This window comes from Poecilia mexicana, unplaced genomic scaffold, assembly GCF_051168715.1.
Source record: "Poecilia mexicana isolate PSO_F unplaced genomic scaffold, ASM5116871v1 scaffold_7, whole genome shotgun sequence".
NCBI classification, from domain to species: Eukaryota; Metazoa; Chordata; class Actinopteri; order Cyprinodontiformes; family Poeciliidae; genus Poecilia; species Poecilia mexicana.
Window position 1 is genome coordinate 7,425,161 of NW_028263376.1, and position 25,649 is coordinate 7,450,809.

Here is a 25,649-nt window from a genome sequence, read left to right on the forward strand (position 1 = left end):
TCAAAAAATTAAATTCCCAGATGGACAGCAGATAGTCCTACAGGGAGGATTTTTCAACACTTAACAGTTTTCATGTCTCAATGTATTGATCATTGTCCAAGTAGCATCAGTACAACTGGTGCTGTGGGGAACATGAAGGCCACTTCTGCTAACCAAAAGTAAAACAATACAAAGACTGTACATCTCCATCACTACTGGCATCATACATGATCAAGCAATGAGAGAAACCAGAGGTCATGAAGCAGCAGAGAGAAGTTAAAGACGTAACACTTTCAGCAATGGTTAAAGTGCTAAACTCACTGCACTAATGTGGCAGTAACTTGTTAGAACCTAAGAGGACTTAGTCTTACGTAACCAGTGATATGAAATAAACAAACAGTCTAGTTATGGATCTACAGTCCAGTAGTAATAAATATTAAATAAAATGTTGTCTGGTCTCCGTCTTATGAGGCAGATATTGTGCATGTTCTCACCCTGTGAGTCGAACATATCATTACACCTGAGCTGAGGCAACACACTCACCTGTCCTTATATTGATATATGTAATACAACAAAACCTATAAGGAAACCATATATAATTCTACAAACATTAAACTACCTAAAAGAATTTGTATAAATGTATATACACCATAGTTCTATATTGTATGAACACATTTTCTGTAGACTTTCAAGCTTTATTTATTCTGCATAGATTTGCACTGGTAAAATATCAGACTATGTACAGTTTACACCATATACAGACAAACTGTATATTCACTGCAGTCAATATTTTAGAAATATTGTGTGGTTTTGTAAATGTCTTCTATTCTACCTTTCGCTTAAATGTACTTTTGTCATTACTCTTTTACACTGATGGTAGTGTGTGTGTGTGGGGAGGGGTGGGGGTGTGTTGGCTGCAGCACCATTATTACATAACTGTACAATGAGCATTCAGTTTAAATTATTCTAATTATGATTTGTTTGTAATAATGGCAAACTGTTGGGATTTTTGCTCACGTTTTTTTCCATAGCAATTTGATCCCAGCCCATGTCTACAGGCACAAACTGTAATATATAATCACAGCTTTATAAAGATGGATCACACAAAGCCACAAGTGATATTGTCTTTGATCCGAGTCCTTCTGAGATCATCCTGAAGGCATCACCAGGTCTGATACCGCCACACCTGCCTACAGAAAGAATCAATAACATTTTATTTCACTGGTGAACAAACTTGGTTTATACTCCGCTCCCTTTAACCTTTCATATATAAAAAGAAAAGCAAACCAAAAGCAACCATAACGAGTGTTTTTACTGTTTTTCCTCTGATGGGAGCACAGCTACAAAGTGAGAAATCCCCTAAAGCAATCCCAGACACAAGTTTAAACATTTCTGCATCGTGACTGAATATCTGAGACAAAGCCACACATAGCTTTACATCTGATGAGTACATCTAAGGAGCTAAAGGAGCTTTTTGAAGGTCGATCATTCACCTGAGTCCCATCTTGTCCTGCATTTAGCCTTTAACCCATTTTAGGCCATACAGCTCAGCAGAAAGTGCTGTGTTTTTTGTTGTTGTTTTTTTTTTTTTTTTGGGGGGGGGGTTATGCAGAATAACCTTCCAAAGCAGCATTTGGCTGTTAGTGCTGATGATCAGAGCTCTGAGGACAACTAGAGGAGCGATGCTGTAATGAGCAGCCAGCCTCCATCACAGCAGTTATATCAGGTGATGTAGTCAATGCAACATACTCTGATGTAGCATGGTTATTAGCTTGAAGGTAACGCTGGATGCAGACACAACAACAACATGGCAGCCGCGTATACACGCCAACATCATGTCAGTCACTGGCAGGGGCAGCCTCTGGCAAACACAAGCTCCCAGCTTACAGCAGAGTGAAAGAGGCAGCCAGCAGGCAGCCAGCTAGCAGCTAGCTCAGTGAATCACACACACATGCAAAATCTCGGAGGAAAACAGATCCCCTCCCTCCGTAACACAACAGAAACAACTGAGACGGGGGGACGTCCTCGTCCTCCGTCTCAGACAAAGAGGCTGGTGAGGAAGATGGAGAGATGAAACGATGGACTGATGGATGCAGAAGAAGATATCAGATAGATAGCTCACCGGGTTGCCTTCTTCCTTTCTCTCTCTCCTCCTCTATCTGCACATTATCCAGGCTAAGTGTGTGTGTGTGTGGACATGTATGCGTGTGTATGTGGACGTGTGGCGAGCCGGCAAGGATACACACCGCTACATCCCCTCCTCTGCCTCTCTCTGATGATCCCTCCCTCTTGCCCTCTCCTCCCTGTGATTTATTTCAATATTTCCCCTCTCTCTCTCTCTCTCTCTCTCTCTGTCTGTCTCTCTAGCTCACTCACCCTTTCCTCCCCTCCCTCTGCTCACAGCTGATAGAGCTGCTTTGCTTTTCTCCTTCTTCTCTTCTCAGCTCCACCCTTTGGAGTCAATCATGCTCCTTCTGATTTGTCAATTTTCTTTGGCACAGAAAATCAAAAATAAACTCAGAGCTAAAGAGGCGGCAGGCTCATGTTGTACATTATGTACAGAATATAATAAACCTCTCCTGCCTGCCTGCCTCACTCTCACACTGTGTCCGCCTCTGTTTCTTGTGTTGATGCAGCAGAGATGCAGGCTCCGCCCCCGGAGAGACAGCGGTGCCAGGCCAGCTGATGGGAAGAGAGGGGGATGATGGGAAAAAGGGGCGGCAGTGTGGAGGAGCAGGAAGAGGGTGTAGTTTGGTGGTGATGGGGACGGGGGGGGGGGGGGGGTGAAGAGGAGTGGGGTTCCAGTGCAAAGCAGCCTCTGTCCCCTGAGCACATCATCCAGGATTTTAACATTTCCACCTCCTCCCAGTTTGCATCAGTTTCAGCACACAGAGAGAGGTCTGTTCATCCCATCTCTCTCTCACTCACACACACACACACACACACAATATGTCTCTTAGTTTGGTTAAATTATCAACATCAAACTACTTTCAGGAGAATTTTCTTCTTCACTGAGCTTTTGATGTAGCTGACGTCATACGATTTTTGCATAATTAAAATATCCTGACATAAATGAAAGATTCCCATTTAATAAATATTTATATCTCTGAAAAAGAAAGTGACTTAATTCCACATAAATAGCAAAACCCAAAATTTTACTTGTGATCAATTTGATTTCAACAACTAAATAACAAATGTTAATAAATATTAAAAGACTGAAAGATAACTATTAACTGTTGAAATAACAGAAAACAGAGGTGATGCCATTTGGCACTAGGAGTCCACTTTTTGTTGCTGTTGGTTTTATTTTAAACCAATCGGAAGTGATTTGGGTTTTAAACTGGACAACAAACTCCACCGGTGCTACCTGGTCCTCTGACCCCCAGCAGGCAGGATGGCTAAAGGACACAACAGCAGAGAGAGGCAGAATGGGGCTAGAACTGACAACTAAAATAGTATATATCTTAAATATTTCATCATTATCTTTCGGCACTTTAGGAAAAAAATAAATAAATAAAAAAAGCAAGCACACAGAGGTCTTCACCACTACTCCCCACAATGCAGTGCTGCATCACTGTCACTGACATGACCACATACTGCAGACCAACCTATTCCCCTCCTGAAACAAACAGCGACAAGGTGAAAATAAATACTGGTTATTGATAAACTTATTTTATTTAGTTTTATTTGTCAGATCGATACAGATATTTTTTTTAAAATGACTAATATCAGCCGATATCGATGTTAGTGTTGATATATTTGTGCATCTCTAGTTGTTATTATTTATAGCAGTTGGCATTTGTTTTTCTTCCAATGCATTTTATCAACAAGGGAATTGTGAGGTAATGCAGCGGCACAGTTTTATTAAGAATATCCATAAGACAACAAAAGCCCAAAACAGTCAGGAATCCTATCAGTGTGATACAGGGACAATGGATTGCAAGATCCAAGTGGAAAAATTTACTCTCAACACAAACTATGAGCATAAAACAGCAAAAAGTAAAACTGAAGTTATATTTTTTGACGTCCTGAAACAAGACTTATTTATTGCCTTCCTTGGCAGCTGATTGAGTGAGTTTTGCATGTAGAGCGGCGATACTTTAATTTGAAAGGCTGCTTGTATCGTTGTGACCATGTTGCACTTTCTGTTTTGCTGGGTGTTTGTTGCTTCTGTTATTTCGCTTCTTTGGGCTGGAACTTGTTTCTTGTTTGGATGAGACTTTCCCTGTTACATGGACATACAATACGCATATATTGAGTCATATGTTTTCAGTCTGTTCTGTTTTTTATTTTATTTTTAACTATTATGTCACAGTAATTGCTGCTGAACTACTCAACAAGCTCAAGGACCTCCAGCTAACCAGTTTTGCAAATCCATCCATATTCATTTCTCGCAGCAATTTTTCGCTGCAAGTGGATGAGTCAAGATGTTTGATTGTTTGGTGTATTAAGCCACACAATTCGTTAACCTATGCACACAGCATCACATAGCTAAAACTCTCTTCCTTGAAGTGCACATCACCAATGTGGGAACATTTCCAAGAAAAGCTAAATTTGACCAGGAACTTTGAAAAGGTTCTCCACCAATATCAAGGATTTCCCAAAGGACTTTGTCTAGTGAAGGGTCAGTTCCTTCTGTCTATGGAAACAACAGACACAGCAAATCAGTAAGCTGTGAATAACACTAAAAAGGCAGACTTTACTTTAGACTTGAATTTATTTGGTGATATTAAGTCATCCTGGCCATTACTTTAATAGCAACTGCATTATGCCTTCTGCTTATGTTAGCTCTGTCTGCTAGCTGTTAGCTCCTTGAGGACAGAACCATATTGTGTTTTAACTGCATTATTACAATAACAGTTTGCCCTTGTTTTTGTTTTCTTTGTCTTGATCCACACGCATTCATTGGTGTTTCTGCACTACGAGACCATCGTATCTCTGACATCAAACTGTAAAAATGGCCGACCATAGTGGAGTGGAACGCTCTGTGACCTGGAGTGGGGGTGGGCTGTGAAGTATCTCATTCGCTTTTAAAGAGACGGTACCAAGACAAGTTGCTCTCAGACGCACATTAGAACAGGGCTAAACTAGCGGCCTGTGGAACTACAATGATACAATTCAGACTAAAGCATCTCATTTCACCGTTACATCGACCACAGCTGAATGATTGGAATGCAAAAAGGAAGGATTTGAAATACTTTAAATGTCTTTAAGACATTTAAATGATAACTTCAATAAAAAAAATAAAATCATTCATTTATGTAGAAAATTGCTTATAAAAATGAAAAACTGAATACCAGACTCAGAATACCAAGTTTCTTGAAAATATTCCCTGCATAAAACCCAGTTGTGGAAACATCTGGGGTTCGTTGTTTTTTTTTTTTTTTGTTCTGCATAGTTTCAGAATATCTGAGTTAGCCTTGAAAATAAACCGTGTGAAAATAAATAAGCAGCTGTGACTTCCTTCATCTTTCCATCCTGTGAACCCTGATTCTCCTCCCTGAGAAGACGAGCCTGTCCTCACCTCTTCATTCACCTAATTAACAAAGTATGGAACCAAATTAAGCATAACAGAGAAAATCACAGCAGTGAGCCACAGATAATATAAAAGTAAAATCTTTATTACCTACCCACAGAACGACACTCTTCTCTTCACCCAGTAAACCTAGGTTAAGTCTCCACTAAAGCCGACAGTTCCCCATGAAATACAACACACAGAAACACACACACACACACACACACACCCAGGAGTATGGTTCAAAATCTGTAGGAAGTTGCTAGCATGGCAAATAGACAGCGAGGGAGTGAAGCAAATAGTGTGAGAACAAAGTGGGGGAGGAACATAGCAACAGTGAATCCGCGCAGTTCAACAGCTGTACTGATTCTACATTGCTGTGTATCAACTTGTCCATCCATCCACAGGTATACTCCTGATATTCCTGAACCAAAAAGGGTCAGCTAAGAGCTCCGACAACTTCATTCAATCTGTAATTATATATTTTCATTCCTTATAACCATTTTTGTCCACGCATCTGCAGCTCATCTCATAATTTCTGTTTCAGTTTACTGAAAGCTGGTTGTGTGTGTGATAAATTAGACCAGAGCTCTTCTGGCTCCAACAACCATGTTGTTCAAGGTCACTACATTCCTCTTTCTACACAGCCAGATGCACAGAGTTCCCGCAACGAAGTTGCAAGGCTCACTGTTCATTCAGGTGTTTCACATTTGCCTCTTGTAGGAGCAAACCAAAACATTTCAAATGTTAATATGGCAAATTCCATATTTGCTTCCCTGATCTTAGCAATTAAACTTCTCTAAAAATGTAATCTTGAAAGCCAGTTACTGCAGCGAATCCCGGTGTTTGAGGTTCAACTGTTCAACTTGCAGAATGTACATCACATTGATAAGAAGGCCACCATGAAATTGGATAAGCACATTTATGTCCCTCAGAGACCAAACCCGGTGCTTTTAATTACAGCATGCCCTTTGCTCCTCCAAGTCATTTTCGATGTGCAGTGTCCAAAGGAAATTGTGTTGAATATAATTTAAGTACTAGCTTAACTTCTACGTAGAATGTTATTTCATTGCCTAGTCCTCAGGACATTGTTGGAACAAACCAGTTCTTGATCAAACAAACAGTAGGTTACTTCCAACATTTTAGAAATTCATGTTTATGTTCTAACATTACAAGGATAACAGGACGCAGACCTATCCTCTCTATACAAAGACCCCAATCTGATGGCCTAGAAGTGCTTGATCTGTAAGCCTGAAGGCTGGAAACATTGTTAATCACAACATTTTACACAGTTTTTTTATATCTTTTTGCACTGATCAAAGTCAAAGTGAAAGACAATGTTTAAACTCATTATCAATGTTTGCAGTGTTTCTCTGAGCTGTATTTCTCTGCTTGCATACAGATAGATGCAGACGGTTTAGCCGAGGCTGATTGTTCTGGGTCAATATTTACGTATCTGTGTAAATGGATCCAATCCAGTAGTACCTCTCTACAATCGACAGGCATCCCAGTCACTTTCATGCTAACATGATTGTTAGCCGTTTCTAGAGTCATGGGGCGTCTCCCAGCTGCAGCTGAAACGATCTCAAGCATACAGCAGAAATGTGGAAATAAGATCTCAGACTTCCTTACTGCTTCTACTAACATCAGGAAAGATTAGGATCACTCTCTGGCATAGCAGAATTCCAGGCTGGTACTATGAATGCAAAATATTAAATGTTACCAATCCAATAAATCATCTTGCTAAATTTTCCTCATTGCTAAATATGCCACAGTCAAATCTTAGTGGTGTCATAACACAGAGGTGACTTGGAACAACAACAGGTCAACCACCAAGTAGTAGTAGAATAGAATCAGAGTGGGCTGAGAGGACACAGAGGTTGCCAACTCTCTAGAAAGTCAATACAGTCCTCCAAAGGTCATGTCACCTTCACAATACCTCAAGAAAATGTATTAGAAAGCTTCATAAAATGGTTTCTGCACTGCCAAGGCACTCCAGAGCAGTGGAGACATGTTCTCTGACTAATCCTGTCTCTGTCTGCGATTCTAATAGAGAATCTTGATTTGGCCGCTGCAAGACGAACAGCACAAACCCGACTGCATCGTGTCAAGTATGAAGTTTGCTGGAAGGAGGATTATGACATGAGGCTGTTTGTCAGGAGTTGGGCCGAGGCGTTTAGTTCAGGTAAAGAAAATCTTAATGCTTCGGGATACCCAGACATTCTGGGCCGTTTCATTCTGGTGGAGAGACAGTAGACGGTCCCTTCAGTTTCAGCACTGAAACTGAAAAAGGTCCATAAGGACAATGATGAGTGGCTTTAGTGTGGAGGAATCTTCCTATTATAATCAGTAACAACTGCAAAACCCTGCGTTGAACTTTTTATTAAAACACTTTTGGGAAGCATTCAACTGAAGGTTGTGAGCCAGGCACTGTCATTCAGTATCTGACCTCAATGTTCTGGTAGAACGGTCAATTTACATAAACCTGCTACTGAGCCTCGTCTCCAGAATAGTTGGAGCTTCAAATGATGGGTCAGAGCATATTCCAGTCTTAGTCTTGGGATTTTATATACGAGTAAAGTCAGATGACCCAAAGTTTTTAGTATTATAGAACCTTACAGAGAAAGTTCAAAGGAAAACCGGCAATATCCACATATTAGGTCACTTTGTTACTTGCTTTAGGAGCTGAACAGTCTGCATGACCTGCATGTTATCTCTGATCAAGTCCCAAGCACATACTGCTGACATTTACACAGTTCTATGATTGGCTGCCTCTCAGCTGCAGCTGAAAAAAACTGTGCAAAGTTGAAATAAATGTGAAAAGGAGGGCTAAAGAATCCTCTTACTGTCTTCTCCAGGGCAGGGCATGCCTGGCTGCTCTGGAGCGCTGGGGAAAACTAGAAGAGACAAAAAGAGTTTCAGAGGTTACACTCCAAACAAACACATTACTGATTTATTTTGCACTCAAGTTCTAAAAAGCAAGAGTGACTTATATGTAATGGCAGCAACAAATATAAAAATGTAAACATTAGTTACAGACCAGGATAAGATTTATTGATACTCTTATAGTTCTTTAAAACAATACTGATTTTCTTCCTGGAAAGTGATAGAAGAAATTAGGCTTTGATTGAAAGGCTAAAGTTGCCAAGAAAGTAGAAGAACTGGAAGAAACATCTAAACATGTCGCATCAGTAAATACAACATGATTAAATTCACCCAGTGCGTAAGGTGTGGAAGGCCTTACGTGCCACAGATTAATCAACTAAAGTGTCGTAAAATACATATTTATACAAATGAACATTTCAAGAATCAGTTGTTATTTTTAATGTTTTCAGTAAATAGTGATTATTTCACTGTTATTTTATTTCATAGTAACATGCTAGAGACAATAAAGAGCTGGTCTAACATGTTTGGCTGTCATCTACTGAGGATCAGGTTGGACCACAAACTTTTGATTATTTGATTATTAACAAAACAAAAAAAGAAGGGGGGAAAAATCACAAATTTAATACAAATAGGCCTTTGGGCACCAGTAGAAGGGAAAGATCATTTCACAAAATGAGAAATATACTTTTTTTTTTTTAATGGTTAGATAATGCTGTGGGGGTGGCTGCAGGATAGGTGCCACTTAAACTAAATAATTTATTTTTATTAATCAATAATGATTAGTTATAATCAGTAATAACTGCATAAGCCAAACAGCAATGTAAATTCTGATTCCAAATAATTGAATGAAATTAATTTTAACCCAATAAACAATTTATTGACAATTCATTGTAAGTCAATTATTTGTTTACATCCCCAGTCTGGATGTTATTACATGGTTAGAAACAAGAGGAGTTTTTTGGCAACAGATGTTTTGAAATTATGATTTAATGATAATTTGCCTCCAGATCTTTATGATGCTCCAAGACAAAATGTCTTAATGTCCAGTTTGAAAGCAGCTGAGGAAGGAACTCACCATGCAGCAGCAGTCCAGATGTCTTGCTTCTGCTGTAAATCCTAAGAGCCTCCTCCAGCTCCATCTGAGAGGAAATAGTGCAAGGGTCTCCTGTGAACACAAACAGGTCACATTTGAAGGAAAAATACTGTGAAGTACGGGGGTGGCAGCATCATGTTATGGTGTTGTTTTGTTTTGTTCCACCTTAGGGTACTCTGAAGAATCCTGGGAGTCCTCAGAGAAGAATACACAAACTCAAAGTTCCTCTAGTGGAAATGAGGGGTAACTTGGTCCACACAAATCCAGAATCTAATCCACATCTAAACTCCAGAATCCAAATACTAAATACAAAATCCAGAATTCAAACGGCTAGTCAGACAGAGAGCAGGAGTCATACAACACAAAGCAATCCAAACAGGCATACAACCGACAGACTCTAAGGGGCAACGACTTAGGCAGGGTCAAAAACAGTCCCTAATCTTCCAAAGGCAGGCAAGCAAATCACTAAGAGAACAGCTGGCTTGAAGGCTGAGGCAGGGCTGCAGACGATCTGGCTGAGGACTGGAGAGAACCTGAGAGCTTTAAGGGCAGCAAGACAGGGGCATGCAATTGAGGTAATCCACAGAGAGAAACTGGTACATTCAGAGTAGGCTGGGGCAGGAGATGATAGATTAAACTGTAACACACAATAAAGATGAATACTTAGCAAATACTTAAAACTTGTTAAGTATCAATAACAAGTTTTAGATTAAGATAAAACTGGTACCAAGATTTGCGTCTCAGACCAGAAGTCTGAGTCCAAGTTGAGTCTGAAGTCTTATTTTTGTGATGGGTCAACAAGTTTAGTATAATTCTAGATGCAAGACATAAAATAATTTCCAAGTGCACTGTGATGGTGATGACTTGTGAAACGGCCGGTCCAGGAAGCCCAGGAAGACGACTTCAGTTTGCAGAAGTACTCAAAAGAGAATATACAAACTCAGCAGAAGTCAAACAGATATATGGAATCTGACCATGAAGCTCATTCACCTTCATCATCGATCCACTTGAGTGTGATGGGCTGTTGCTTAGCAACGCTGCACATTGTTCTCACTTCCTCACACAGCTCCACGAAGCTTACCGTGGCAGCCAAGTCAGTGATCAACATCAACCTGAAACCACACAAACAGAAGATGTTAAAGACTGGATCTTAACGCAATAATTCTAACCAAAGGGTAAATTCCTTCATTATTACTCAATGCAGACAAAACTTCTCCTTGATAATGTGAAATATGGCAAAGACTCAATGAAGCTTAATGCTTCAGATGCTTCCTCAAGGCATTTACAAGGCAAGGACACACAAACAGGCTTACAGAGAAATGATGTATTCAGAAAGGCCCACTCATTACAGCTGTCTTGTTTATCATTTTTATCAAGCATGTAAACAAATACAGCAAAAATAACAACAAGATCCAGTGCTGCATGCTTCAAACTATGATGGCTCTCACAGTCTCATGATCGACGAAGATCACTTAAACCTTTAGTGAAATCAAATCGAAGACGTACGACAGCAGAACTTGGCTATGTTTCGTTTGTTTCCACAGGAAACTCAGGGGACTGGGACTGAACAGCCTCAATCAGTGAGGACTGAGGCTGTTCAATCCTCACTGATTGAAGAAACTGGTATGATTTTAGCTCCCAGCAAGATCCAGAGAAACTCCTCCATGCATTTATCTTTAGTCTCATTGATTACTGCAACTGTGTTTTCACAGGTCTGCCTAAAAAGAAAAAAGAAAATTAAATCAGAGCAGAACCAGAAGACCTGAGGGGTCTGGAAGGTTGATACAGCAACAGCAGTAGATCTTTAATGTATTGTGGTGCTGAGACAGTCAGAACATTGCTGAGGCATGTTCTGACTTTATTACAGGTGAGATGCTGACTACTAACAATGTTCCCTCACAATCCCACTTAAAGAAAAGGTTAGCTGAACTAGTAAATAGGATGATATTTATTCTTCCAAGCCACTAGATCTAGCTCACATACACACACACCACATTTCTGACAACAAATATGTTAGTCACTTTTCCGGTTTACGAATCAGCAACCAAGACTTTACCCTCTCTAAAACACTGAGGCTATAAAATGAGCACAGTGTTGAACTCAAAGGTCATAAACAATGCATTTACCATCTCTGTTGTCTGAATTTCATCTCGGTTGTGGCCTTCATGTACCCTTATCAGCCAAGGACTTTTCTAAATAAGGGTGCAAATGTTCAGTTTCAACATCCACACTCAGAGTTCTGTTGGGGACTGACTGTGGATTGTTCTGCAGCTTGTATTGACATTCAACAATGCAGCTGATCAGTACCAACGTCCACATGGAGACAGGGCCGAACACACACCCAGCACTAGAGTGGAATCTGTCTGAGCTGCAGCGAGTGGTCTCCCGAGTGTGTCAGACAGCTTTCTGGGTGTGTTTATGGCAAATATCAGTTGGACTCTGTCAAGGTGGAGCAGAAATGGTGAGCCTCTCTGCAGGCATTGCTCCTCACCGTTTAACACCCACCTGGGTGAATGTAGAGCGCCATCGAGCACGTAAACACCACACTCTGGCTTAAAGGTATAACTGCAGAGATCAACTAAAGGTGCTTCATTACTGATACAGCAAATGTTTCCCAATTCATTCAGATACAGACCGCCTCGGTTGTCGCCATAAACAAAGCTCATCGTACTGAGCTAATCAAGTCAGATATGTTCTTGTTTCTAATATAATACTCAGCTCAAATGAAAACATTCATCTTTGGTTAAAATACAAATGATAAAAGATTAGAGCATTTTATTATTATACCCTCAATCACAGTCAGAGCAGAAGAGACCCATTTACACTGCGCATAGCAAATAAATCACACATTTGTAGCACTGAGTAATGCCATCATCAGTGCTCACCATGGCAACACTCGCTACTCCAGCTCCAAACTGGCCAAAGGGAACTAAACAAATTTATGTAAAAAAAAAAATCAAAATTCCTGCAGAAACATAAGGATAGAACCAAAAACAACTCATTAGGCAGTTCATCAGCAAAAAAAGTTGACTTAGGAGTTAGTCACACTTTAAGGACTGCAGTGATACGTTGATTTGTTTACCCTTAATTTGGTTATGATATTGTTTTAATAAAGATTGCATTGTTTTGGGCACAGTCAGTGAAACTGGAGCTGTGGACTCTTAAGTTTAAAACAGTTGGAAGTATAGACAAAAAGTTTTGTTTTCTTTTTTTTTGTTCCAATCATGTAGAAGCACCCAACTATTCTGTTTAGGTTTTAAATTTATTTAAGACATTGGTTAATAACAAATGGATCAGTTTGTTTCATACATAATGTTGACTATTCTCTCAGTAATATTGCTTGATCAAGCCTTTTCTAAAATTTCACAAAACAAAATAAGTAATAAAAGTAGGTACAGATTAGGGCTGTAGTGATACAATAATCACGATACGATACATGATATTCTGCTCACGACACGATATATATTGCGATATTCAGCAAATGATACAATTCAATACACTTTTGTGATTTTCTGAAAGATTTTAGAGGGACAGAGTGATTTTGGTGACATTTTGTGACTGTTGTTTAGTTGGTGCTTTTAATCAGTTTTCAGTTAAATTAATTCAATCCAACTCTATAATACCTGGCTCTGGTTGGACATGGACACAGACTTAAAGTTGACAGCTGGACAAAATGAATCAAAGAAGTGGTGAGAAAACATATTTCTTTTAATTGAAACAGTACAAACTGTAGCTTACATGCATTTGTAAAGTAAATAAAGTGCACCAATAACCTGCTCTGAATAGTTTGATACCTTTTTAACCTTGACACTTAACATCTGAAGGAATCACTCTAAGCCTGATGACCTAATCACTCTCCCGGCGAAGCAAGCAGTGAGTGAGCAAGGTGACAGTTGGATGTTACGATACTTGCGGATGAATATCGATTTTTTTCTAGGAAAGAAAATATTGATATATATCGCAAAATCGATATTATTACACAGCCCTAGTACAGATACTGGACCAGAGCAGTATTGGTAACAGCCAGTAGTCTAGGCTGCAATATCAATATCACACCAGGACACCCCTAATACGAAGTCTGAGCAGTAACAGTTTAACAGTTTCTTCAGACAGATACAACTTGTCAAACTTCCTAGAGTCTAGAGTTTCTCTCTTTTCTGTCATCCCTTATGTGCCTCTGCTTCAGATGCTCATCCATCACACTTGTGCTGCTGCTGGAAGCCAAAGCTTTTCAGGGTAAACACCCCACCCCATTCGCTGCCCCCCATCTTGAAGAAGTCCCATAGTTGCATTCTTCAGGGTTCGTGTTCCACACTGCAGCAGACAGACTTGTCTACGTGTTTTTAAAATGTTGTCTTGATGAAGACCAACAGCAACAATGACTGAAGCCTGGAGATATTTCTAGAGAAGTAAACTTTCTGTATTAAAGGGAAAATATATAGTCTTCCTACTTTCTGCCAGCATTGATGGGACTCTGAAATCTGTTTGATTTTTTTTTCTCTCAAATTCCACTTTTTTTATTCTAACCACACAGACCTGGCATGTATCCCACAATCTGAGGTAATTAAGATGACACACCCACAGCAGAGGGCAGCATAGGTAGATACAATGCCTGCGTAGCCTGAAGCCTGATAACACAGATCACTTCCCGCTCCATGACCAGTAACCAGGAAGCTTTTGGTCCAAGTCAGCTCCTAAACCACATTTAATTTAATTCCACTCAGTAATAATCCAGTTTCATTGAGTCACTGAGCTACCCTTCCTCCTCAGCAAGCATGTGACCACAGTGGAAACAACCAACTGTCCTTCCACAGGAGGCAACTTCCAGCTAGTTAGCTTCATTGGATCCTTTAAAGTATGCTAACGTAATTTAACCTGTAGGTTTAAGTGACTAGCAACATATTTTTCCCAATGAAGTCATTTCTAGAGTTTTGTAGTGAGGAACAGCACAACTCAGATCCTGGATGATCAGCTATGGAGGCTCATCATGTCAGCACATCACAAACTCTGCATGTGAACAAGTATTTAGCTAAAGGTGTTTAGTAATAAATATAAACAGTCCCACTATGTTAACTAAAAACAGCCCTGTGACTCATTCTGCTTCTCTCGCTACTTCTGTGCTAACAGCTGAAGCAGACAGTAAGCATCTCGTCAGACTCATAACTTCATCCATGTTTTCTACTCACAAGCTCCCAAAGTCAATGTTAGCCTAATGTGCGACAAATACTGCTTTTCACTAAATATGTGCTCTTCTAGTTTTTACAGCAATATTCTCTGCAGAAAACAGTAAATTCTAGGAAAACTTTACGCAGAGAGAATAATCCAGGAAGTGGAACAATGTGGCTAATACTCTGTTTGGCCAAGATGAGATTCATCTGGACACGAGTCACAAAGGAAGGGGTCAGTGTGTTCAGCATGAATCAAAAAGGAGGATTATAGGAAACCGATGGAATTAACTTCAGCATTATTGGGCGACATCACCTACAGCCCCTACACACACACACACACACACAGACTTGTACTTCTATACAAACTGTGGACTTTATATTGACCTCTATTCATTTTAGTAACTGTATTTATGCCTAATGCAGGCATTTTCTATAACCCTCACCATTACTAGTCTATCCCTAACCCTATCAAATCAAAACTTTATTCACATTATACCTCTAAACCTCACTAGTAGAGTGCAGTAGAACTGCAAAAGAAGTGAGGAAAAGGTCACTTTCCACAAATCACTTCCCTTTGTTGGTAAATATTGTGAAAGTGGTCCTCTAGTGGTTTATACAACGATACACACACACACAGGTCTGATCAGCTGAGTTGTGACTGAATTTACTATAAGTATGCATTAGGTGTTACTTTAAAAGCAGAAACTGCTGGACGTTTCTGGGAACATGTCCTTCGAGTAACACAAACATTCCAGGCTGCACCGTCAGGTGGAGATTATGTCTAAATCACAAACACAACAGCATTTAAAGAAAGGACATTCTGAGGAGGCCTTGAAGTCCTCTTTACGCAGACGTCCTCCATAACAGTGATTCACAAACTTTCCAGCTTCTGACCCACAAAATAAAGATGTAAGACCCCAACTCTGGGTGGAGCATTCAAGAGGCTTTACTGAGTCAGTTGAAAAATCATACAATGGCAGCACAACAGCAAATATACCACGGTGTTGCTTTTATTTGTTCATCTTTTTTTCCTTTTGCACTATTTACAAGGTACATAAAAGTTGTGTTGCTGTTAAACTCAATTTTAGAGAAGAAACTGAAAAAGCAAACATTAATAAAACATAAGCTACATATTGAACAGTACGATGCAGTTCTTTGAAGAACATGCAATATTTGGAAACATGTAACCTGATAAAAACTTAGGCATGCACATGTACTATGCTGGGACAAACCAAATGATCCCCTGTCCCCTTTGGGGATGAATAAAGTATCTCATCTTATTTTATATTAATATTTGAATGATTGATTCATCGAAATTCGTATGTAAAAAGACAAAAAGCAAACAAGTCCTTAGACTCTTTGCCCCAATCTTTTTTTGTCGTTCAAATTGAGGATTGTTCCCACACCATGACATTAATCAGTCCATGAGCCTCTTGTCCATCTCTGAAATAGACAACAACTGAAGTGTCATCTGAGTATTTCTGTAAATGACAGAAGTCGGACTTGTGCTGGAAGTCTGAAGTGTAGAGAGTGAAAGGGAACGGTGAGAGTACAGCGCCCTGTGGCGCTCCTGTGGAACTGACAATTAAGGGCAACAGTTACTTGAATGTGCTATAAAATGATTCCATGTAGTTGGAAAACACATAATACTGTCCCTTTAAAATAAATGTCAGAGTAAACGGCACTACAATGATCAGAATCACAAAACAGTCATTTATTCTGGAAAACTTGATTTAGGTCTAAAGACTCAGCCAGCCTCATCAGTGTGATTAATGATGTTTACATCAATAGTTTAATGATACTGGAATTAAAGGTGCACACATTGCAATTTTCTGGCCAATCACTGATCTCTTTTAAAAAGTGGCTGATTTTCAGGCCTTTAGCACGTAGATAAAAATTGGAGGATAAGATTGGTTTCACATCCATCAGCCAATCTCCCAATATAAAGAAAATACCGTTTCAGTATGTTCAAAAAACAAACAAAACTCTGGCTACATCAAAAACATAAATGTAACCATATTTAAATGTTTCTTTTTTACATTTTCTTGCTTTATATTTATGATTTTGCATATGTTGTCAACACCATGTTTTATCATTTTAAATTGCTAATACCATTTGACTTCCTAATAGCTTTCAGATATATTGTTCAGAAAAGCCCATCTAGGGACAAATGCTGCAAATTAGCACACAAGCACCATGATACAAGCATGATAATGCTGTGTTATTCAGTTTGTCAATGTTAATGTGCATTAGTCCCTATCAAATAAACCTAATTGAGTTGAACTGAATTATGCAGGCTCATTTAGACCAACGGTGGTCGATATTGGCAAAGAATTATAACACAATATGTATTTTTAAATATCTCAATATCACAGATGATATTCCATATTTTCTGTTTCTTCTTTACTTTGATTTGGCCAAATATGTACCTTCGAAACAGAGGGGTTCTTTTTTGCTTTCTTTCCTGTATAAACAGTCACTAGAGTAAAAAAATATATTCACATACAAGCACAAAATCACACAATATGTTTAGTGCATCAAAGAAAATATGAAACAGATAAATAAATAAAAATGTATACCAACTTTGGCCAACAAACTACAGTCTGAAATCAGTTCAGTGTAAATAAAACTAATTAAATGTGCAGATGAAGCAGACCGCTGTAGTTCAACAGAGCTTTAGTTCTACAAGATGTTAGAAAGAGATTTTTTTTTAGAACTCAATCGTTATGTGCAAAACCAACAATCTTGTTTTAATATAAAAGGCAATCTTCCTTTTTAAAAATGCTCAACACCAAAATACATGTTAAACAACAAAACCCAAGCTTTGCAAAAGCTTGCGCTCACTTCTTAATGATCTGAAACTTTTGCGCATTTTCATTTCTACCATTTGTCTTGGACATCTAATGAGAGGTCAATGTTTCGGCATTTAGCTTTCTAACTAACCGCACTGCAGGCAGATATGTAGGTGTGACGGGGATGTGATGAGGACGAGTTGTTGGAGTTCGAACCTTGAAGCAGAGGGACCACAGGAAGAAAAGTGACTGTCTTCTGAGAACAGAAAAAATACTGAGTTTCTTTTACAACATGTGGTTTAAAGAAAGCATGTTGTCAAGTGTCAAACAGTACACACACACACACACACACACACACACACACAGGTCCACAGGGACACATGCTGGTGGGACCTCTTGTGTGTTTTCTTCATTAAGACTTCTGCATCCTGAACAACAATAAGCAGCTCTCCATTCTTACACAGACACAAGAGCCACTCTGGTAGATCAGGTTCAGAATCCAAGAGAACAGAGCCCCTCCGAGACTGATCGGTTTAACGCCCTTTAATAACATTTGCAGAGCTAAAGAGTGCTTTCATTTACATGTGAATACAGCAGGTAGATGTGTAACACGCACAAATGAAGCATCTCCACATTATGAGATGCTTTTACAGCCCATATCTATCAGCTCAGAACCTGTTCAGTGGTATATTCAGAGCGCCAACAACTTTTTATCTACTTAGTGTTTATTGTGGTTGAAGGATTGAATATGGTGACATGAGCCTATCCACAATATCATTCCTTTTTTCCTGTTCAGGGGAAGAGAGTTTATGATGGCTAGTTGTGATTTACCAGAAGATGAGGAGAATTCATGAGGAAATAAACCAGGTTGTCAGTTTGTGTTTTAAGGGCAACATGTAATCCCAAAATCTACTGAAGTGACACTAAAGCGCTTTAACACTGAGTGACATCCATCCATGCCTGGAAATGATTTAGAGCTGAGTTTTCAGGAATTACTGTCTGGAAAAAGAATAGAAGATGAATGTATTTTTAATTTAAAGGTAGACTACCACCTGTCACTGTTTCTAGAGGAGAAAAAAATGCATACAGTAATAGACAGAAGAAGAGAACTATTACAAGTCATTCATCAAAAGATTATTTATTGAATGTTGCCTGGAATAACTGTATTAAATAATAATGTTTTGGCGTGGCCCAGTCAGAGTACTGACTTAAATCTGATACAAAATCTGTAGTAAAACAAACAAAAAAAAGAAGTAATTTCTTTTAGAGATCAATAAAGTATTTTTGAATTTGAGGAAGCTAAAGATTAGGGTCATGGCCAAGAGGCTTTAGGTGCAAACTCTCCCTAAAGATGAACAGCAATGAAAAAAAAAAGATGTGGAACCATGCAAACCGTCAGCAATTATGTTGCATTGATCTCAAGTTAGTAAAGAGTTTTCTTTTGGTTATTGAGAAGGGGTATGAATAGATTTTGACATGCCTTTTTTATGTAACTAAACAATGACATCTCCTGTAAATTGTCTCATCTTCAGGCAGTTTCCATGGGTCAATTTCTATCAAAAAAATAATTTTGAATGTATAGCTGTGTTGGGGTTAGGAATCATTTTGGCCTCAGCTGTATGAGAAGACCCTCTTCCATCAGCCAAAATGAACACCGATGCAGGAGAATATGTCTTTGCCTTGCGTTGAACTTTTTCTGATTACAAAATTGCGTCACACTCAACTTCATCTGACCTTTATGGTTTAGACCAAAAAGCCTTGGCATAATGGGCCGTGAGCGCACCTCAAGACAACAAATACGACACAATTACCTTCTGACATACGTGCTAAATAAAGAATTGCGAGTTTCAGACATTTGTGCAACCATTCTCCAAGCTGGAACTAGTTTTCCTCTGTACAGCTGAGAGAGTCCCGCCGGTAAGGTGTGCGGCGGAAGCACTGAGCGTGAGCCAAAGATGACGAGGGTACAGTTTGACCCATAACACAATCTCGGTGCTTCCCCCCGCCACCTCGGCTCGGATAAATAATGACAGCTTTCCGGGTGCATCCCACGGAGAATCACTCACCCACGGTAGTGAGCTTTAACTTTCACCCACTCGGAGTTCAGGTCCATGATGGATCCGTTTGACGCCAGCATATGCATCGTTAAGAGTTTGGTTCAACTTCCAAGCAGCCCAACGTTAACAGGACACGTCCAAACTTTGCTGTCCCGAACTTCTTCTCACTTCAGAATACAAGGTTTTACATACCGAGGCTGGAGGTGACGCTTAGACTGAATTAAGCTACTTTAAAGTTTTCTGTTGTTTCAGAATCATTAAGGCTTCGATGACGGAGTTTTTAGTCAAAGGAACTTAATTAGCGTTGTTATTTCCGTATTAGATTTTCAAAATAGGACTAATGCTGTTTATATTTATGGCAGTGATATGGTAGCACTTTTATTTTGAAAGCAAACCTTCTTTGCAGTTTAAACACCGTCTGACTCAGCTTGACAGCACTTCTTCTCTCTCACTATGGTTACGGTAATCCAAATTCACCTGTCCCGCTGTTCCTGTCCATGGCTGCCACAGCAACAAGTCTAACACGGAAACAGAGACTGCCAATGCTTTTGTTGAATAAATTTAATAAACTGTTATTGTAACGTCTTGTCAAAGTATTATATTTTTATGGTTTGATATGTAATTTCTCCCCCTTTTATTCCTCTTGTAGCAATAAACGGGGCTTCTCCAGCAGACATGAAATAATTATATCCTGCAATATAATTTTTAAAGCTTTTAAAGTGCTACAGTCAAATACTTTATCTTACTGGTGTGATGTTGCAGAAATATTTAGGGATATGCATAAAAAAATATATTTCATCGTTGATGTTCACAAATATAAAGTCGCGAGGCGCCATCTGGTGGACAATGCGCAGTGCATGCAAAATTGTTGTACTGGACAGCTAAAGTTTTTTGTCTCAATTCAAATTCAGAGTAGACGAACTTTTCAATTAAAATAACCATGTTTATTAATACAAAATACCGGGATGTTAACAGTAACATGTATAAAACGTAAACTAAGTATGTTCAAATTTGAATAAACAATAGATCATACATGGAATAAATCTAAGAGTCTGATGTTTCTCTGAAAACTACTTCGTTAAATGTACAATCAATTTACTGAAGTAAGAGTAGCAATAATACTCAAAAGAAAAAACTTCAGTGCAGTAAAAATAGTCTTGTTTGTGCCTCTTTTTCCAAAAGGTTATTCAAGGAAATGTAACGATTACTACTCGTTTTTGAACATATGTAACTACATTCTTTTAACAGGCAGAAGTTGTCATGCTTATAAAACTGTTAAACAGTTATTCAAATCACTACAAACCTCTGGAACACAGAGGTATTAAGAAGCAAACAACTGGCAGCGACAGAAAATATCTGTGTCTTGATCCATTGCTGCAGACAACATCGACTGTTAAGCTTCCGTCTTGGACCGTGATTTGGTTTTCAGAGCATCTGTTTGAGAAAAAAAAGAAAAACATTTTAGTCTTCTATTACACATACTTGTTCTGCCTTTAATGAACTGGCACTTTTAGAGTAAAACGTCCACGTTTTGCATTGTTTGATTTCAATCAGTGTTGCTTGATTCTGGGATCACTGCCTTGCATATTTTAGATGTCTCTGTTCCAGAACACCCGATTCAAATTAATGCATGATTTCCTCTGCATGCAATGTGCTACACCTGAAAGTCAGGTGTGTGGCAGAAGGGAAACGCCTAAAACATGCAGGGCAGTGGACCCTGAGAGACTCAGTTCTAAGGGAAACTATTGCTACATTTTTTCCACCTAACATTATGACCTGTACTTGTATAACGGGGTGCTATACAAGGACAGCTACTGGCACTTGTACTTGTAAAGCACTTTATCAAGTGCAGAGTCATGCTTCCCACAACATTCAGTCATTCACATGATGATGGGAAAGCAGCGGTCCGTCACCAGCAGACACCTTTAGGAACATGACAGACAATGAGCCCACAGAAAGTGTGAGACATTATAGCCTACAGAAGTCTAGGATAGAGATGGACAGATATTCCTTTGTAGAACTTATGGAGAAAAGCTGGGTAAGCCTCAATCAGACATAGTCAGTCTTTTCACCGGATTCATTGTATAACTAAACAGTCAGTGATTTGCTGTAAGCTCATCATGCTGGAGAGGAAGCTTATAAAAAGTTCAGAACAGGTCATTTAGAAAAATAATTACTAACAACCACATTCCATGACACTATAAAAACATTCCTAAGCTTCAAAAATAGTGGGGTAACTCTTTTACGCCACTGTTTTAGCTATCTAATAAAAGGAAAGAAGACAGATTGAAATATTTTTGAGTGCATCATAATAGTTTAACAAAGAAGAGACCTTCAGATTTAAGAAGTCTTTGGTCATCCACTAGACCAATGGCCTTTTCTCGTGTTCATAATAACTCTAACAAGTGTCCTCTTGCAAGACAGTCGGAAGAATCAGTTGATGTTGAATAATAGTCTGCATGGATCATTGGTGGAATGAAAGTTGTTCAAAAACTAAAAGGTGATGGCAAGACTTACTATAATAAGCATACTGATATTACTTTATACCTACGTAAGAATGCTGGATGTGGATTATAGCTCAGCTTATCTGTTGGCAGAAAAGTAATACAATAATCTGAATTATGCTGTTAATAGTAGGTTAAGCATCTGAAAATAATATTTTTTATATTTTTACCTCAGAATTTGTCATTTAATGAGGGTGGTATCCTCCTTCATTCTGCTATGTGTGGCCATCCTGGGCTACTATTGTGTAGCCCATGATGGAAAAACTCACAAAATCTGATAAATAGGTTAATACAGCATCCTAAAGTCTATGTAAGTGCACATTTCTACTATTACTGATTAACTTTTTTATAACTAACAAACTAGACAAAAGTGACATGCTAAACAAACCCCCACTAAACCCCCAACATACACACCAGTTAAGGTTATAGCCCAAGTCTGTAACTTCAAATTACAGCTCATAATCGCCTCCCATAGCGAGACAGTGTAGGCTTATCATACATTTTATGACTCCTTAGACTCTGTTGAGTATTTTAGTCATTAACTCTTGTGTCCCTGATGTCCCTGGATACCACTGGGATGAAAGAAATATATCTAGTTTGGTCAAAAGGTGTGGAAAAATGTGTATTATTTTTGGTTTAACAACCTCTGATGACCTCTGTGTTGGTTAGAGAGACCCAAAACCTGATTCAAATGAAAGCCAAGAGTGTCCCCTTTAAGATGATACCAAATATTGCATTATAGACCTTTGACAAATGCCCATACCATGAGCCTAAACCAGAGATACACCAGTCTCAAAATACAGAATTTTTCCACAGGGGTTGCTTACTTCATGAGCTGATAACTATGACTCAGCCACCATTTTGGAAGGGCTATCATACCAAACTATTAACTAGAGACATGTATCTTTTCAAAAAATATTGATAGACTTTGCCACTCTGATGGACAAAAATGTCAAATTTTGGCCTCTGGCCCATGGACTAACAAATAAACTCTGTAAATAATACAAAGAAAAGAAATTTAAAAATAAAGTAACAAAATTCAAATGGATAAAGAAAAAAAGAAAAAATAGCTCCAACAACTTCTAAAGAGCTCGTCACAGTGCGGAAATAGATAGGTAAGACGCCTTCGACGCGCTTAACACACCTATAAATGACACATAAAGCCTTTCAAAGTAACATATTAGTATGAATTGGTATTTTCACACTTGAGCGCCTACGTGTGTTGCGTTTACTTTCCAATATCCGTGTTGGTCTCAGTTAACCCTTTGTATCATACAGCTATTTGCGTTCCAGTTTTATTCACAAATGAAGCACTGAATTGAAGGTAACAGTCACTTGATTGAGCTATAAAATAGCACTATGTTCCAAGGAAACTCATAATTCTCATGATTAAATATCCTTTCTGCCGCACCCTGTTTGCTGTCTTTTTTTTTTTTTTCTTTACAACGTCACTGCTGGGTTGCCATTTAATTTAAGCATCTCCCCCTTCGGAGCGTTCTGGGTTTTCAACCGTATTTCTACATCCTTTATTTAGTCAAATGTCAGCGCTGATGCGACATATGTTTGTTTACTGCATGGGTCTTTGACAACAGATTATAGAGTTTATATGTCTGGCCATTAAGGAACGGGAAGCAATCACAGGAATCAGCAATGCAGAGCTGCAGACCTCACTGTCCTGATAGAATCTGAGGAACACTTCGGATGGAAAAACGACAAAGCTGCTATTTGGGCTCTATTTTTATTTTTTATTTTTTTCATTTCTAACCAGGACAAGACCTTGTTTGTTTTCTAATTCACAACAGAGAGCATTTATTTTTTTCTTTACTACTGATGCTATGAATAACAGTAAGGATGTATTTATTTAAATTCTCCTACTCTAATATAGATTGTAAATTCACATTTTTGATAAAAGGTTATTCATTTGAAATAACTTTAAATATCAATTTTTGGCTTTTAAAAGTAAGAAGGGATGAAATGACCCCTTGCTGTCTACACTGTGTTGCAGGGAAACGCTTCGGTTGAAGTCATCATTCTGTGTGTTTATGCTTTTGACCCATATAACAGATAGGGCCCATATCCTGATGATAACACGGTTATCACAGAGACCGAGAAGGAAAACATAAATATATTTCAAAGCTAAATTTCTTTTCAGGATATTCACAATCAGAAAGGCTTAGAAACAGACAGATAAGTATCTTTGTACTTAGTCAATCTTAGAAATAAATACAGATGTATCTGGACTGAAAAATAAATAAGTTGCCCTTTTCTGTAAAATGACAAAACTCCATATAAATTTGCTTGTATAACATTTTTTTATTTATTTATTTTTTTTTTGTTTATTTAAGAGTAAAGAAATTTTATGGCTGCCCTGACGGTAAGTTGTTTCTCCACCATTAGCATATTTAGCATTGCATACAGGAGACTGACTGACAGCACTAAGACCCTCCTCCTGGCTGTGATTGGTTGTTTTTGGTCAGACGTGCTGCATTTTTCCAGACAGCAATAGTAGCTCAGGGAGGAGGTGGCGGGCATCAATCTTTTCACAAACTGTCTCATAACATATCAGCTGTTAATAAGTAAAAAAAACAAACATATTCTTTATAAAAATTACATTCTATAACTGCGACTTTAAGGTCACAAAATCCTGTCAACTCTTCCCCTTTCCATGACTTGTCTTATGTAACAGGTGAAGATGTTTACTGGTTGATCCAACAGAGATGATTGCAGTCAGTATGCAGGCTTCCGTATTGTTCCCAGATCTGCTAAGATTGGCAGGGACCGTGTGATCTCTTTAATTTGTCTGTTCAGGGTGTGACCTCACACGTCTTAACTCTTCAGCTGTGACTGTTTTGCCTTGCCGACCAATAAACCATTTATTGCACTGATTTCCAGAATTTGTTCAACGTGCTCTTATCTTGTTTGAGGAATGTTCACTTTGTCTCAGCTTTTCCCAGGACTCTCTGCACGCTCCTCTGAACAAACATCACCCTTGGATTGTTCTGTTATAGGTCACAGGTCACAGATGCCACTGCATCTGTGACCTGCAGATCGCAGCCTTTCAAAGTAAGGCTGCATTCGCAACTTGTAGCACATCTGTCTCAAGCCACCGGGTTGCATTGGTAAATGATAAATAAAAGTGTTCTCTTATTTGTGTTGTGGGTTTGCTCTTTTGTAGCTCGTCGGGTGTATGCAGGGTGCTGAACTTCATCTACAACGGCTGAGGAGAAGCAGCATAACAACAGCAAACATGTAACGCTCTCACTAGGTTTTAGAGCTGCAGCATGTGATTAAAGGAGAGCAGCCTGTCAAGTCAAAGCATGCAGTGCATAGTTTCTGCTGCATGTAGAAATGTTCTCTCCTGATAAATGTTGTGATCAGACCCACGTGTACTGGCACTATCCTCAGATACACAATGTTTGGGACCATTCTTAGCATTCCATTTGATCCTGCCATTTGATGTGTTCTCTGCATATTGTACTTATGAACAAAGGACATGTATCAGAGTCCTTTGTTCATAAGTACAATATGCATGTACATTCCAGTGGCAGCTGGATGAAGCCCAACCACCAAATTTGGATCACTGAATGCCAAAAAAGAAAGAAAGAAAGAAAGAAAGAAAGAAAGAAAGAAAGAAAGAAAGAAAGAAAGAAAGAAA

General features: G+C 38.8%; 1 protein-coding gene across 6 annotated transcripts in view; it reads right to left on the bottom strand.

The window, feature by feature from the left end:
- Positions 1 to 19,866, bottom strand: part of prkcz (protein kinase C, zeta) — a 97,287-nt gene extending 77,421 nt beyond the window's left edge. For all 6 annotated transcript variants that reach the window (XR_015763730.1, XR_015763733.1, XR_015763732.1 and 3 more), the window contains exons 1-4: positions 19,500 to 19,866; positions 10,464 to 10,585; positions 9,456 to 9,545; positions 8,341 to 8,391 (exon numbers count right to left, since the gene is read on the bottom strand). Coding sequence is in view for 2 of the 6 variants with exons in the window: in XM_015011628.2 (XP_014867114.1) it covers positions 8,341 to 8,391; positions 9,456 to 9,545; positions 10,464 to 10,585; positions 19,500 to 19,576 (340 nt within the window). In the remaining 4 variants the exon portion in view is untranslated. The remainder of the gene's footprint in view (positions 1 to 8,340; positions 8,392 to 9,455; positions 9,546 to 10,463; positions 10,586 to 19,499) is intronic.
- Between the last annotated feature and the right edge of the window lie 5,783 nt (positions 19,867 to 25,649).